General features: G+C 42.9%; 1 protein-coding gene across 1 annotated transcript in view; it reads left to right on the top strand.

Moving 5' to 3' along the window:
* Positions 1–1970, top strand: part of GABRB1 (gamma-aminobutyric acid type A receptor subunit beta1) — a gene marked incomplete at its 3' end in the record, with an annotated part of 364005 nt that extends 362035 nt beyond the window's left edge. Inside the window, exon 9 of the mRNA XM_079773708.1 lies at positions 1626–1970. Within this exon, the coding sequence (XP_079629834.1) occupies positions 1626–1970 (345 nt within the window). The remainder of the gene's footprint in view (positions 1–1625) is intronic.
* Between the last annotated feature and the right edge of the window lie 13804 nt (positions 1971–15774).

The raw sequence follows: 15774 nt of genomic DNA, 5'->3' as shown, positions 1-15774 counted from the left end.
GCAAGGGGTTCTGAGGGCTGAGGCGGCAGCCCAGACTGCTGCCCCGGCCACTGCCTGGCCCTTGCAGCAGCAGCCCTGGCCGCCACCCTGGCCCTCGCAGCAGCAGCCCCGGAAGGACGTCCAGTCTAATTAGCATATTACACTTTTATTATTATAGATACTGTTGAAATGAACATTGGGTACGGATTCCTTTTTGAGTTAGTGTTTTCTTTTTCTTCAGCTAAATACCCATAAGTGAAATTGCTGGCTCATATGGTAGTTCTATTTTTAATTTTCTGAGGAACCTCCATACTGTTTCCCATGTGGTAATATTTTTCTCCCTCAGAATGTAAGTACCCACAGTTCAAGGACTTGCCTGTTTTGTTCACTACTCTCTTCCCAGGACCATGTGTCCTCAGAATTTAAAAACAATAGTTGTGGTTGATAAGCACTGCACTGCCGGAAGGAAGGAGAGGGTCCCCTACTCCATGTCTATGCAGTGAAATCCCAGGCTTTCCTGTATATGTGAGCCCCTCCAAGGTTCGCCTGTAGTCAGGAGGTCTCAAGGTTAAGTATCATGGCTTTAGCCAGAGGAAATAATTATGGACTTGCACAAAGATTTAGCTTAAATATGTTCCTTGAAGGCTTGTTTACATGACACTACAAAAGTAAAACAAGCCTTGACATCTAACAATATATTAATTCAATTATAATTTATCCACATCAGCTATTAATAAATGATATCACAGGAATACTTATTAACATGGAAAGATTACCAGGTTATATTGCTAACTGACAAAAGTGGTTGCAAAGCAAAATACACCCAGAGAACCTGTGTGTGTAAATATATATGAACAGAAAAAAAAGAGTGGGAGGCTAGCAGGATGTTAAAAATAATGGACTCTGAAGTGATAAATGGATATTTACTTTTTATTTTTTGTTTCCTGTTTCTAGTTTTAAAAGTTTCTAAGTGCCATCTTTGTAACAATAACAACAAAAATATGTGTATATACATACATATAGACAAACAATATATGTATATATGGCTGTTCCCCAAAAATGTATACACACACTTTGAATAATCGTAAAGGTAGTGTTTATTAAAATACATCTTATTTTCAAAATTTAGCTATCAGCTGTTAAAGTATGTATACATTTTTTGGGACACCCTGTATGTACCTCCATGGATTTAATAAGTGGTAGTTATTGACAACAAAAATATTATATAAATACAAGTATAAATATATAGTTTATGCATATATACATACATACATGTGTTTTGTGGGTAGAGATCAATGGATGGATGGATGGATGGATGGATGGATGGATGGATGGATGGATGAAAATAATGTTAGATGGGTAGATGACAGGTAGATGATGATAGATAGATTGATAGATAGACAGACAGATAGATGATAGATAGATAGATAGATAGATAGATAGATAGATAGATAGGTAGATAGATAGATAGACAGACAGACACAGACAGACAGACAGACAGGCAGATAGTCTCCAGATCCAGGAGGCACGCGCACGCCGAGCAAGATGCCTAGTGGACCGTGTTAAATGAACCCCATGTGGTGTCGGTTAATGAAAACAGGCTAACATTCCAGCAGTTGTGCCTGAGCGTGTTCTTTCTCCGCCAGGTCGACACCCACGGCAACATTATCCTCAGCACCCTGGAAATCAGGAACGAGACGAGCGGCTCGGAAGTGCTCACGGGCATGAGCGACCCCAACACCACCATGTACTCTTACGACAGCGCCAGCATCCACTACCGCAAGCCCCGGGCCACCCGCGAGGCCTACGGGCACCCGCTGGACCGCCACGGCGCGCACGGCAAGGGGCGCATCCGCAGGCGCGCCTCGCAGCTCAAAGTCAAGATCCCCGACTTGACTGATGTGAATTCCATAGACAAGTGGTCCCGAATGTTTTTCCCCATCACCTTTTCCCTTTTCAACGTCGTGTATTGGCTTTACTATGTACACTAAGGTCTGTCCTAAGGGTTCGGAAACGACTGCTTTCCTCTTTTGAGTTTTCACCCCACAGGTCCCCAGCAGCGAGACTGCTGTGTTTTTGAGGTAAGAGATTCAGCCATCTAATTGGTTTTAGGTCTTGCATATCAATTTTATTACTGCACCATGTTTACTTCAAAAAAGGAAAACAAACAACACTATTTTTTTCCAGGCTACTGTGGTCCAGGTTATCAGCTCTTTGGAGCTCGGTAATTGCCATGTTTACAAACACACACGAAGAGAGAAGTTAGGTAGGCAGCTCTGGAGCAGTCCTTCCTAGTTGCCCTGATTTTATCCTTTTTAAAATAAGAATGAAAAGAGGGCCTAGTTCTCTGTGCAAGCTGCTTCCTGGTAAACTGTAACAGTCTCATACTGCCAAAAACAACAACACAATTTCCAGGATCTCAGAAGAAAAAAAAAAACAAAGCCATTGACCAGTTACAGATTTCCAGGAAGGAAACCAAGAGGAGCCTGGAAGAGAAAGACTCCTCCCACCCCTAATTCTCACGTAGAAGGGTTCTCAGCTCCGTGGAAGAGGAGGGAGGATTGGCCAGCACTGGTGGAGGTCATGCAAACCCAATCTTGCCAGTTTCACCTCACCATTGAGCCGGACATTCTGAAAAAAATGCTTCTTTCTCAGACTTCCAGGCTGATTTAAGATTAACATTAGAATCCAACCTGGTAACCATTGAGAACATTTTTCCTTTCTTCTTGAGAATGAGGAGTTTGGGGGTTAATGACTTTTTTTTTTTTTTAACTATTTCAAATGAACAGCCCTGAACTCATTCATTAGCCTGGAATCACTTGACGCTGACATGAAGCCATGCCATCACATTTCCCTGGTTCCTGCTCCAGAGAGAGTGAGAGGAAGGGGGATGGGAGAAGAGGGCTTCAAAGATGGGGATCATTGCTCTTTCCATGAAGAAGGCGAGACTTATCTGCTGTGAAAAGGGTGCCTGGGCAGTTACCTGAACTGCCAAATCTTAAATCAAATAGTACATATTTCTTAGCCTTCCAGAGAGCAGTTTCTAATGGCGATAGGCTAGTTGCACCAGCATCAACTGGCACCTTATGGCTCTGCTCTCTGAGCGCTGCATTCCAAAATATGAAACGGTTGCACATTGGAATCGCACAGGAAATGCACGTTGCACCCATTTTTGTGTCGTACTTCTCTGAGGCCAGATTTCTATTTTAAAGGAAACCTTCAAAAGGGCAAAACCGCAGATAACAACGACAAACCCACTGGGCCTTCCAACATGTACACCAGACCCTCGCTACACCCATTAATCACTGTCATCACTGCTCTGCCTTATCTCTGTTCATAGATTACTTTGGTCATGGTCCTCATAGAAGGGGTGTCTCTCAGTAGCCCAACACATGATTCTAAATATGTCTAACCAGCTGCAGATGAGATTCATATCATTTTATGTCATTAAAGACCCATTGCTTTTTTTTTTTCTTTTCTTTAGCTGAGCATCAAAGAATTCTATATGTTGATCTGCAAGGTGGTGTGAAACCCTGAGTTTACCAATCAATTATGGAGGCATTTGGGACCTACTCCTTGGGTGTAAAATAAGGGTTGAGGAAATAATAGGATGATTGCCTCCCTTGAAGACCTGGCTTTCTCCCTAAGGCTGTGATGCGGGTCCATGTTTACAATAGCATCAGCTGTTAGAAATTATAGTCTGCATTGAAAGATAATGCTGAATTCCTACTGATGAGCCCAAGGAGAGAGTTGTAAGATATTCTTCTAGAAAGCAAGAGGAAAAGAGAACCCCAGAATAAATGAATGGTTATGGCTATAGTTAATATACACTAGTAAAAATGTGAAAACTCTGCTTTAACTGGGAAAATTATCTCAATGGTTTCATAAGAAATTAATAGGGTATGGGGACCAAATTTTCATTCAGGTTTTAATTGTATAATCACAATCCCCTGGTCAAGGAAATGTTTAGCTTCTGGGGATAAGTGATCCATTTTGAAACTAATTAGTTCCTTGGCAGGTGAGATGCTCTGCCATTGTAAAAATCCCCCAAATGACTGTGAGGTTAATATTTCCAACAACCACCCAGGAACCACTGTGTAGCCATCTGTTTTAAACACAGAAAGGGAGACTTTTGGCTAATGCCTAACAGGAATAAATCATTCTGATGTCAAAGCTCTTCAAAAGTTTTTAGAGATGAAATGCTAAATCAGAAAGGAAGTATCCATAATCCATGTTCCTTAACAAAACAATGTTTCTTTATCTGTTTAGATCATTCTTCTTGGAAAAGATTGAGGTAATTTATATTTTTCTTATTTTTTTATCTTGCCTTAAAAGTCTAAAGAATTTTATGCTGGTAGCTTAAAATGTATCTCTAACAGGAAAAAAAAAAAAAAGAACATTTTGAATTCTTATATATTAACCTTTGTAAAATGTAAAATTCGTAAGCCTGAATATTCTATCAGGCGTGAAATGGTGTCACTGTATGGCCCTCCTGGTGGTAAGGGGTCCCAGCCACCATCATGCAAGTCCTGTTCAGTAGCTCTGATTTTCGAGGCCGTGGCAGCCCCCCCCCAAAATGGAGAAGCTGCCATATTTCTGTTTAATGACCTCTTTTCCGACTTCTTTCTTCTGGACGCCTCCCAGCTGAACCCTCCCCTCCCAGTTGGGCCCCTCCCACTCTTCCTCCAGGCTGAACGATGCTTGGAAACACACTCTTCCTTCTCTGCCTCTCCCCCTGGTTTTGCCCAAAGTGATAGACCGAAAACACGGAAGTTGTTAGACATTCTCAAGTGCCCTCACACCGATCCTGCTCCTGAAAGGTTCAGACCAAGGCCTGAAACAGGGGTTCAACTATTATTCGGTTATTTTCTTCTTGCCATGAAAATAGCCATAATCTCCTTCACGACGGAAGTGGCAGCGAGGCTGAAAATTGTATGGACTCTCTTATGCTACAGTCACGTCCAGGGGACCCCCATGTTCACAATCCATAAACGGTGACATATATTGTGTCGTCAATGTAACCTGTGAAACCCCGCACGCATCCCACCTTTCACTTGACAGTGATGACTGCACATCCATCCCTACCACTCACGTCGTTTGGCTGAAAATATCAGGGGTGACGTGTGTTACCCTTACCAGCTTCGTGAAGCAAAGACCCAGGTACAGATGTGTTTGGCTTGAATTGCTGGAGGCTGTCGCCTCCATTCTCTACGTTGCCAAATAGAAGCAGCAGACTGGGCGGTCATTCTGCTGATTAAATGATACGTGTTTTCATACAAACCATCTTACTGTGCATTACAATCAGTGAAAGAGTTTGAAAGTGCCAAGAGAAAAATGTGGTGCAGAGAATAAAGTTTGCTTTAGGGATTCCAAGTGTAGGCTTTCCTTAAACAAACAGTTTGTACAATCTACAGAAATGTTGACTAAATTCCATCTTTCTAAAAAAAAAAAATCAATGACTACTTTATAAATATTCATTTCAAAAAGAGCGCAATTAAAATTTGCCAAGTTCAACAAAAAAACAAGGTACAATTTATAATGCTAGAAGGAAACTATCTCCAAGATTTCTTACACAGACCATTTTGAATAGTATCTTACCAAAGGGTGATAATGCCACATTTTTATTTTATTTTTTTCTAATCAAAGTGTAATCGTGTATCCCAGAGGGAAGCAAAAGGCAACGTGCCAGCGTTTGTTCATGTTGGTTCCGTTAGCAGTTACTGGGATGCGGAGGACACACAAAACGATCTCGGTTTTTCTGAACGCAAACAAGTAAACAACAAGGTCCACTTGGTCATGGGATGTAGACTCTTCTGTAAACTTCCCTGTAAATTCTGTACATAGTCCACTGAACTGTCCCTGCTGCGTGGCGGTCCTCGGCTTTGGGCGGGCACCTGAAACCGCTGAGCATTGTAAATACCGTCAGCTTCTAAGGCACTCGCTTTCCTCCATGAAGTGAAATGACTAGTGATGTGGGTCCAAACCAGAAGCTTTTTAGCCCTTGCTCTCTCGCCGCCATGTTCCGTGTGCACGTGTGTAACTCTGCCAGGTGTCTGTGACCACTGTCCCGCCGGGAGGGACAGTCGCTGCCTGCGGGGCTCGGGGACAGCGCACCCGCAGAGACAGAGCCTGTAGCCAGCCGCTCCTCCTGCAAAGGGGACGTGTTTCTGAGTCACTCGCGGCTGTTTATATATTCCGATACCGAATTACCTGTGCTCTTCAGGGGGTAAGGAGTGGAAGAGATGATCAAAACCCACAGGTGATCCGAAGCTTCCTTGGCACCAATGCTTCACCTTGGAACTTTTTCCCCTTCCACGATGTTTCCCAGAACTTCTAATAAGTCTAGAAGCGGATGGATGGATTTCATCAGGGTCAACAGTCGACTGTCCAAACGATGGGAAGGAGAAAAGGAAGAGATAGCAAATGACATTGGTAACGCAAGCTGGCTGGCTCATTTCTGAGAGACCCAGAGGGAACCGTGTCACTATCTTTAAAGGTAAAGAGAAATCTTGGGAATGAAAACAGATGTTTTACAACTGGGGAGGCCCAAGATATGTTTGATGTGTGCTAATTAAACTTAAAAGAGAATTTGATAACTAAGTACTCTCAAATGCATTTCTCCCCAGTCCTGATATTCTTGAAAAAGACATTCAGAATGGTGGGATGTGATGCCATAGATGTGTTTCCATGCAAACTGGCAGTCCCAGAGAGGGTGGTAGTGTCCACAGAAGTTCACAATATCCAAGCAAGCAGGGACATAGATTGGTATTTTTCTTAGGAATGTTTTAGAGAGTCCAATGTCTTTCTCAGAGGTCAGAACTTGGCAAGACAGGGCTTTTTGTGCCAGCATTTTAAGTGCCAGACGGGTGCAGGGAGCCATCACTGTGAGACATTTTGGTTCCAAGATGTGCCAATGAGGAGCTACCATCAGTTGAATAAGAAAAATATCCTGTTCGAACTAATCAATTTCTACATTCAAAATACAATGTGCTTTTTACTTTAAACGTGCTTTTTCTAGTTAACTGAAATCAATGATACTGGCAGAAAATTAATTGTTAGAGGTTACAACTCAAAAGCAAACATTTGAAAGGGAATGCTTTTTAATAGGAGCGTTGCAAACCAGAACATACTAAGGTCCTGGTAGGGTATGGGAAAGAGTTTGGAGTTAGCTTTTACTTCTCCAGGAGCAAGAATTTCCTTATTGGAACTCAAGATGTCTAACGCCTGTTTTGTTTTTCCTAATCAAAGAGTCCTTGGTACATCCAGGGGCTCACAGCCGTCCCTGATTGGCCCCTACTCACCTTGCACATCCTGGAGCAACCAGCACTCACCACAAAGGCTTCAGTAGGAAATAAGTGTGGGAAACGTCGGTGTGGTAGTTCTGAGCCAGCTGGGAAAAGAACTCCATTCCATTGAACAACTCTGCCTGCACTTTTTCTGCAGACAATAGAAAAATAAATGAATAAACATAAATCACTAACAGGCATGGGCAAGAAGGAAAAAGATGAAAAAGTCTTTTTCCCCCTCCTCACTCATCCACTTCAACCTTTCAACTTATCTGAATTTCTGTCTACTAAGGCAGGCCAAATAAACAATACAAGAGGGGAAAATAGTAAGTGTTTTGATGAGCCACTCTGGCAATGGCAGGGTACACCTCCTATTAGCTCTCAAAGCTAAAAACGCTGAGGATAACTCTTTTCTTTACTCATTTTGTATAAAAGCACCATAATAAATTGTAAACAAATACAATAAAAAAATAAATATAAAAATCATTAAAAGAGAGGCCAAATAACTTGGTGCATTTGCCTTAGGTATACAGGGTCACAGATTCACTAGCTTAAAGCAGCCCCAGGGGAAGCCAGAGGACAAATAGGCGCAACCAGTGCTGCTCTCTGGCCCCTAGTCTCCCTGGGCTTCCTTTTGAAGAGAAATGGGGGAGGGGGGACATTTTCCAGTATAACTTTTATAAGTGCAGAGTATTAAAATACGATGTGTGTGTGCGTTTTGCAGGTGTGGCTGTGTGAAATAGATTACCTCTCTTGTGTTCATCCCTTCCCAGCGCCACAGAACCCCAACCCTCATGCCTTAACCCAATGAAACTGATTCATGTATGTTTCCTCTTTCTCATTTCAAACCTCAAAAGCTATTGTGCCCATGAATGGCTGAAAGCTTCAGCTTCTGTGGACTTATACTGCACATCTTCAGTTGAATCCACACCAAAAATAATAATAAATTTTAATAACTTCCCCACATTCCTTCTCCTGTCGCCTTTAAGGGGCCTGGGGAGGCCGCTTGTGTGCTCACATGGCCTCTGCTGAACTGCCTGGGGTTCGTTTTTTCTGCTTTTCAGCCTTGACGTGAAGAGTATATATGTTTACATAAACCTTCTCTCTCCCAGTGTAATTCAAACTAAAGTGGAAATAAAAATCATCAGCGGAAGCCTAGGAAAATGTGTATCTACACCAATGTTGGATGGTAATACCATCTCTTTACGTTATAGCTGTAATACGGTGAATTCATGCAGGATCAATTCTTTTTCTTCAAACTCCGTTACTCATACCCTCCTTCAGCTATATTAATTGTACACCCTTTAAAAATCTATTATTCCTCCCAGGATAGCTTATCATTCACGTAGCACACGACTAGTTACAAACTACCCTCCAGGAACTTGACCCATTTTACCCTTTCTGCATCTTATTCCTATTACAGATTTTCACCCCTGTGATTCACCCTACCTACTCTGCCTTGACCTTCTAGCAGACATTAAATATAGTTAGTAATTGGACAGGTCATAATGCAAACTAAGTTTCCCCTATAAAATGTGTAGAACCTCTTTTTCCTCTAGATAGCATTTCTATACTTAGAAAACAGCGAGTTCTCTAAACGTTATACTTAGCAATGTGCAACCTAACGTTAAAAGTTAACCATAAATAAATGAGCTGCGTGGTCGGCAGAGGGAAATTATAGTGGGATACACAACACCTTGGAGTTCAGACTGTGTGACCCGGCCTTTTGCTGTCTCTACCACTGCCCAACTGTGTGACTTCGGACATGCCACCAGATGAGCTCCAACCTCCCTTCCAGAACTAAATTTCAAAGGGAGTTGTTTTCATTTGTTTAGGAGAGTCCCAGAAATGCCTAGGAGGACCATGGCCTCTGCTAACCTAGCCCCACAAAGTTAATAACGTTCCTTGTTGCGTGTCTTTGGGAGGAAGCCATCAGGTGTCAAGTGAATTGAATTTAATACTTTTCTATGTTCCTTTTAAAAATATATAGAACATAAAGTTAAGTTGGCAGGCAACTGGCAAAAAAAAATTATTTTATGATTTTGGTAATGGAATTTCCCTTTAAGAGCATCAGAGGCCCTCAGGTAAGATAAATCAGGGTGGTCTCTACTTTCAGGTCTCCAGAGGATGTCACTCAGTTGGGAAACGCCAAGAAATACCCCTCGTGAGTGGAAAAGCCAACTTCTGAGTAACATCGGAGCAGAAATGCTGTTGCAAACCCCTTCAATGTTGCTCCCCGTTCCTGGACCCTGTCGCTGGCTTATGTTCTTCTTGCCTTGATGATCCCGGTCTTGATTAGTTTAAAAGTGAGTGGAGAGTGGGAGGAAAGAGAAAATTTTCCACTCCCAACAGCTAGATTCTGTGTATGCCCAGTACACTGTCTAGTTCTCCTTTTATCCTTCTCCTCTACTCTTCCCCCAGCCCTCACACCAAAGCCCTTCATTCTTCTCTTGAAGGAAAGCACAGAAGGAATCATTTTCACAGCAACTGAATAGCCTAAATTGTGCCCTGGTTCTTTTTGCTTAACATTGTTAGGGAACGTATGACCCAGCTTTCCTAAGACAGTCAGACAGTCCCAGGGGTGCGTAATTATCAATAGAACCACCTTTCACTCCCAAATTGTCCATTTACATGGTAAGTTATATAGTCACACTAATAATCAGCTCTCATAATTCCCATTCCTGGAGGGTCTGAGAAATATTAATAACTTAATGTTAACACCTTGGAGAAAATGTATGTCTTGGCTCCCTATGGAATCATTTGTGAAGTCTGACCTGACTTCTCCACCACTAATGGGCACCTTCTTTCTCCTTGTTCCCCTTCTCAGCACCCAGCAAGCTAATCTTCAGGTTTTCCCTACCCTCCCACTGCCGTGGCCACACATCCCAAGAGGTTCTTGTTGCTATGCTTGAAGCTTTACATTGTATCCCCATTACCCAGGCTTCCCTCTCCCTCTCTCCTTCCCAACAGGATTATAAATCAGGCCAACATCATCCAAAAGCCAACCAGGAGCAACCTTCCCACATTCTGTTCACTCTCCTGCTAGTCCTCCCTCAATTCTTATGACCATTTTGTCCTAATAATAGGTATTCCATTTGTGCATTTCCCAGAACTATTGCAAATAGATGCTCTGCCTCCCTAAATAAAGTATAAGATCCTTAAGGGTAAATGCCCCGTTTTCTCATTCCGTTGCATTGCCCAAAGCATCTATTATTCTTCACATGGTAGAAGGTCTGTTAATGCTGATTAAACTGCCTTGGTGATTGCAGCCACAGAGAAACATGTCTCTAAGGGGCAGTACTTCAGCATTACAGTTACTACCCTGTGAGGCAGGTGCTTCCTCCACACTCCCCCCATGTTATTTGAGCTCTAGAGAGCCTACTGGCATGTCCACAAATCTCTAAGTGAGTTTAAAAACTGCAGGCAAAGTTACACTGAACCCAGGCTGGGGTCTGTGCACAGTGGTCACTGAGATGATTTTCCCATCGCTTATGACTAAACAGACGGAATCCTAATACCACCCTTCTAGATTCTACCAGTTCTGGCAGAATGGAACATTCTGTGCCGATAACTACTGCTTTCCCTTTATGGAAAAAGGAGAATCTTTATTTAAAATTCAGTTTTCCTCATTTCCCCATGTTTGCCTTCTTACACGCCTTTTAAATCTAGGTTCTGTGGGGCTGTTGGTGCTCCACGCTGGGGCTACACTGCATAGTTGGGAAACTTGAGAATTCAGATAATACTTACAGAGAGCATTGCACGCCCAATTTCATTCCTGCCAAGAAATAAACAGGAGTTTAGAACTATCTAGAGGAATGGGCAGTTCTTGACCTTCATCACTGTCCCTCAAGACTGCATAGATAGATGTATGGTAAAATACATTTTCTCCCCCTTTCAGTAGTTGACTTTCCTGCTCTGCTCTATTATTTACACGTTAGCATAGGAAATATATCATTTGCAAGCCTTACCTCAGAGTGGCAACCAGCCACCCCACTTTCACTAGATAACATATTTTTCTACGTAATATTCCCCCAAATACACCGAATTTCTTTTCTTTTTTTTAAGCTAATGAACTCACATTAATCTGTTTCCTACATCTTTTAAAAATACTCATTGGATAAAGCTTGAAATACTTTATATTTTGCAACAGTGCCCCAAGACATTTTTTTTTAAGGAATCCCCTTGATTATTCTAACTTACTGCAGTGTCATAGAAACAGAATTACATGTCCAAGTGACATTTCCCGTTCAGAACACCCACTATGCTTCTAAGTAAGGAACTCTTGTGACCAGGTAGGCATATATTCATTGACCGCGTTGCTCTACTCCTCCGTGTAGAGAGGACCACGAACCCTCTCGATAAAACTACCACGTGGCATTACTACAAAGTCATTAGGTTGCAGGAAGTTTCTGGAAATCCCCAATGATATAAACGTTTACAAGGAGCAAAAACTGTTTGGCGTCTTTAAATAAGCTTTTTGACCGCCAGGCGGCCTTTGATGCCATTGTGATCGGAACCTAATGACTAGTGTGAAATGATGTTGACATGTTATTTGAAAGGTCAGTGGAAATGTAACTCGGAAAGTTTAATATTGTATAGACACAAATAACACTGTTTCTGAGAGCAGTGCATCTGCTGGGTTAGGGTGGCTTGCTTGCAGAATTCCCTTGGCTTTCCATCGTGCCTGAATAGTTATTTCACTCCTTGATCTGGGGAGACCTGGCAAAGGTCTTTGCATGGTGATTCTGGAGGTTTGGGAAAGCAGGATTCGTTAGGCTCAAGAATGAGAAGATTATTATCCTGCCAGCAATGGAACACCTCTTTGGCTACCACCTCACCTAAACCTTGATCCAATCCAAAAATTATTCTAACTCGCTGCAGTGTCATGGAAAATCCAAAAGTCAGCTAACCTTTCCAAATCAGACTCCTGCTAGTTTCGTTCATGGCACCCTGTCCTGAACAGCTGGGCTCTCCGAAGCAGGGGCTACCTGTACCGGCATACAGAGAGAAATTATTTCACAACGTCCGTTGCCTCTCCGATTCCGTTAGGCTAAACTCACCAAATAGGTTAGAAAATGTTAGTCGTTTGATTCCTCGTGACTTCAAAACTCCACTAGTCAATTTGCCAAATTGTCTAGACACCCTCCTACCAAACATGACTTAGCTCGTCCCTATCGGATTGGTATCAGTTCTCTTCCTCTTTTATTTGTCAGCAGGCAGAACTCCTTTCATTGCAAAGAAACGTAAATCACAATATTTTAATGTTCTTTTGCTCTTTTGACATAAAAGTATTTGCTTTCTTATATAAACAGATACTTTTGTATATCTACCAGACCCCAAATAAAGCTAAATGGCAAGAACGAGTATTTCTGGAAACCTAGAGAAATTTTAATAAAATGAGACAGGTTTAACAAATGTCAAGAAAAGAAGGGTAGACTCCTTACTTTTATAATTCAAGTTTCTATTTTGTATTCATCGATGAGCATTTTCTGACTGAAACTGCGGCTCTGTCTAGTGAAACTTGTATGATTTTCTGTAGTTGCTTTTTACATTTGGAAGCAAACTTTCCTAAAGTGTGCTTGAGTGTCTCCTTTCTGTTAAGGATTTGATTAAAATATTCTAGCTGTTTCAGTCATTCCTTGTTGTGTGCTTAAAATATGTGACGTTATGCCTTTGCTATCTCAAAAACTATCTGTGGGCAAGATCCATGAAGCCTGTAGACTGTGATCTATACACATGAAAGAAGAAACAAATTTTTCTTCTAAGCAGTGAATCAGTGAATAAGAAACTGTTCGGCATCCTCTGATTCCTGCCCCCTTTACCCTTCATGGCCTTTTTTTCTATTCGTAATCATTCATTGAGTAATCGTGTATTCTTGTACAATGCAAAACCAACTTACATGCAATCAGGTAAGGGCACAAGACACACTTGTGCCCTCAATTTCAGGACTCACAGATACCCTAGCAGTCACAGGACTGTAGTTCACTCAGTAGTTGTGTTAATGATGTGGCTTTGCTATAAACTAAGTTGCTGTTTTCTTTACGTTGGACTCTAAGATTTTAAACGTTGCAGCGGATTAAAGAAAACACATTTGAAGGCTGGTGTGAAAAACCATCAGCTATTCCTCCAAAAGCCGTTGTGCAGCTTCTGAAGTGTAGTTTACTGCTGTAAATATGTACTGTTTATGTTCGCTTGTTTATTCCTAAGACAAATAAAAGATTTTTTTATTCAAAATGCCTACCTGTAAAAAGTTTACTTCGTACTATTGTAAAAACATGCACAACTTCAGACATATTTGTACAATATTTAAAATGTTTAAAATTCTGACTCTATCATTGTAGAGCTTTTATGGCAAAAATACAAAGCAAAACCCTTACATTTGGAAGAAATTCTTTGCAGTATTATCCAACAATTGGCGGGGAAACACCAACACTTTTCCCTCAATTTCAGGACTTATTTCTGTACCACTTTGACTTAAAAAGATAACTATCCTATACAATAAAAGAGTAATATGCCAATTGACCCTAATGGCGGAACAACTGGGAAAAACCGGTCACTCTAACACGCCCTGACCACCAGGGGGCAGACGCTGAATGCAGGAGCTGCCCCCTGGTGGTCACTGCACTTCCACAGGAGGAGCATTGCTCAGCCAGAAGCTGGCTCATGGCTGGCCAGCGCAGCAGCAGTGGCAGGAGCCTCTCCCGCTTCCGTGGCAGCGCTAAGGATGTCTGACTAATGGCTTAGGCCTGCTCCCTGAGGGCTCCCGGACTGCGAGAGGGATGTCTGACTGCCAGCGGGCCTAAGCCAGCAGGTGGACATTCCCCAAGGGGTCTTGGGCTGCCACTCAGTGTGTGTGTGTGTGTGTGTGTGTGTGTGTGTGTGCGCGCGTGTGTGTGTATTAGGGGCCCGGTGCATGAAATTCGTGCACTGGGGAGGGGTCCCTCAGCCCAGCCTGCCCCCTGTCACATACTAGGAGCCATCAGGGGATGTCCTATGGATGGCTTAAGCCCACTCTCCATTGGGAGCAGACCTAAGCCACAGTCTGGCCTCCCTTTGCTTGAGGCGACCGGGCTGATCAGGGTAAGGCACCCACCCCATCACCCCTCTGCTGCAGCCACTGCCAGTCACTGCAGCCGCCCAGGTATTTTCATCAACACAGACCCCAGTCCCTTCACCATGAAAAAATAACAACTTTCTTTAAGCATTTTCAAGATGTGTCTTTCATAGAATATGACATTTCTTTATTTTTCTTTTTATCCTCACCTGAGGATATCTTTCCATTGATTTTTTCCCCTTCCCTCTGATTCCAAGCTCAGCCCCTTCCCAAGCCAAAAGCCTCCTCCCCAGGTTTAGGCTTGGGAAGGGGTTCGGCCACCCCCTCACCTCCGATCGCAGGCTCAGCCCCTTCCCAAGCCTAAAGTCTCCCCCAGCACCTCCCCAAGCCTAAAGCTTCCGCCCCAGGTTTTAGGCTTGGGAAGGGGTCCCTCCCCACCCCCCGCACCTCCGATAATAGGCTTGGCCCCTTCCCAAGCCTAAAGCCTCCGCCCCAGGCTTTATCCTTGGGAAGGGGTCCTCCCCCCCCAGCCCACCCCCGCACCTCCGATCGAAGGCTTGGCCCTTCCCAGGCCTAAAGCCTCCGCCCCAGGCTATAGGCTTGGGAAGGGGACCCCCGTCCCTCTGATGGCAGGCTCAGCCCCTTCCCACGCCTAAAGCCTCTGCCTGATGGCCGGCTGGGAGTGACCTAGGTGCCGAGGAGGTTCCCCAGACCCAGGTATGTATGCAAATTAACCACCATCTTGGTTGGGTTAATTTGCATACTCACCCTGATTGGCTGGTGGACATGGCTTGTGCGTAGCGAAGGTATGGTCAATTTGCATATTACTCTTTTATTAGGTAGGATATATATATATATATATATATATATATATATATATATATATATATATATATATGAGGCCCGGTGCATGAATTCGTGCATGGGTGGGGTCCAGCCAGCCTGGCCAGGGGGAGAGGACATGGTTATTGTTGTGTTGGCTGTTGTCATTTTTTTATTTGACAATCTAAGTTAAAAGAGATCAGTGCCTGTGACTAAACAGTCAGGTGTTTTAAAAATTCTTGTGGCACACTGTTGTTAAACTGCTGTGGTAAATCACTTACCATAATGAACCTTGAGGACAGTATGGTAAGTGAAATAAGCTCGTACAGAGGGAAAAATACGGCATGATTCCGCTCATATGTAGTATCTAAAGTGGACAGACTCATGGAGCAGAACGCAGAAGGTGGTTGCCAGGGGCTAGGGAATGGGATTGGAGAGCTGCTGTGCTATGCGTAGTTTCAGTGACACAGATGAAAACGGTCGAGAGATCTGCTGTACATTGATGTGCAGAGTTTATACTGCACTGAACACTAAAATGTTTGCTAAGGTAGAGCTCATGTTAGGTGGGGTTTGTTTTGTGTGTGTGTGTTTTGTTTGGAAAAGGTAGAACTATTATAAACATTTTTTTTTAAA

The sequence above is a fragment of the Cnephaeus nilssonii genome (genome assembly GCF_951640355.1).
Source record: "Cnephaeus nilssonii genome assembly, chromosome: 1".
Taxonomy (NCBI): Eukaryota; Metazoa; Chordata; class Mammalia; order Chiroptera; family Vespertilionidae; genus Cnephaeus; species Cnephaeus nilssonii.
Note: the sequence above shows the minus strand (reverse complement) of the source record. Positions and strands in the feature narration are given on the sequence as shown.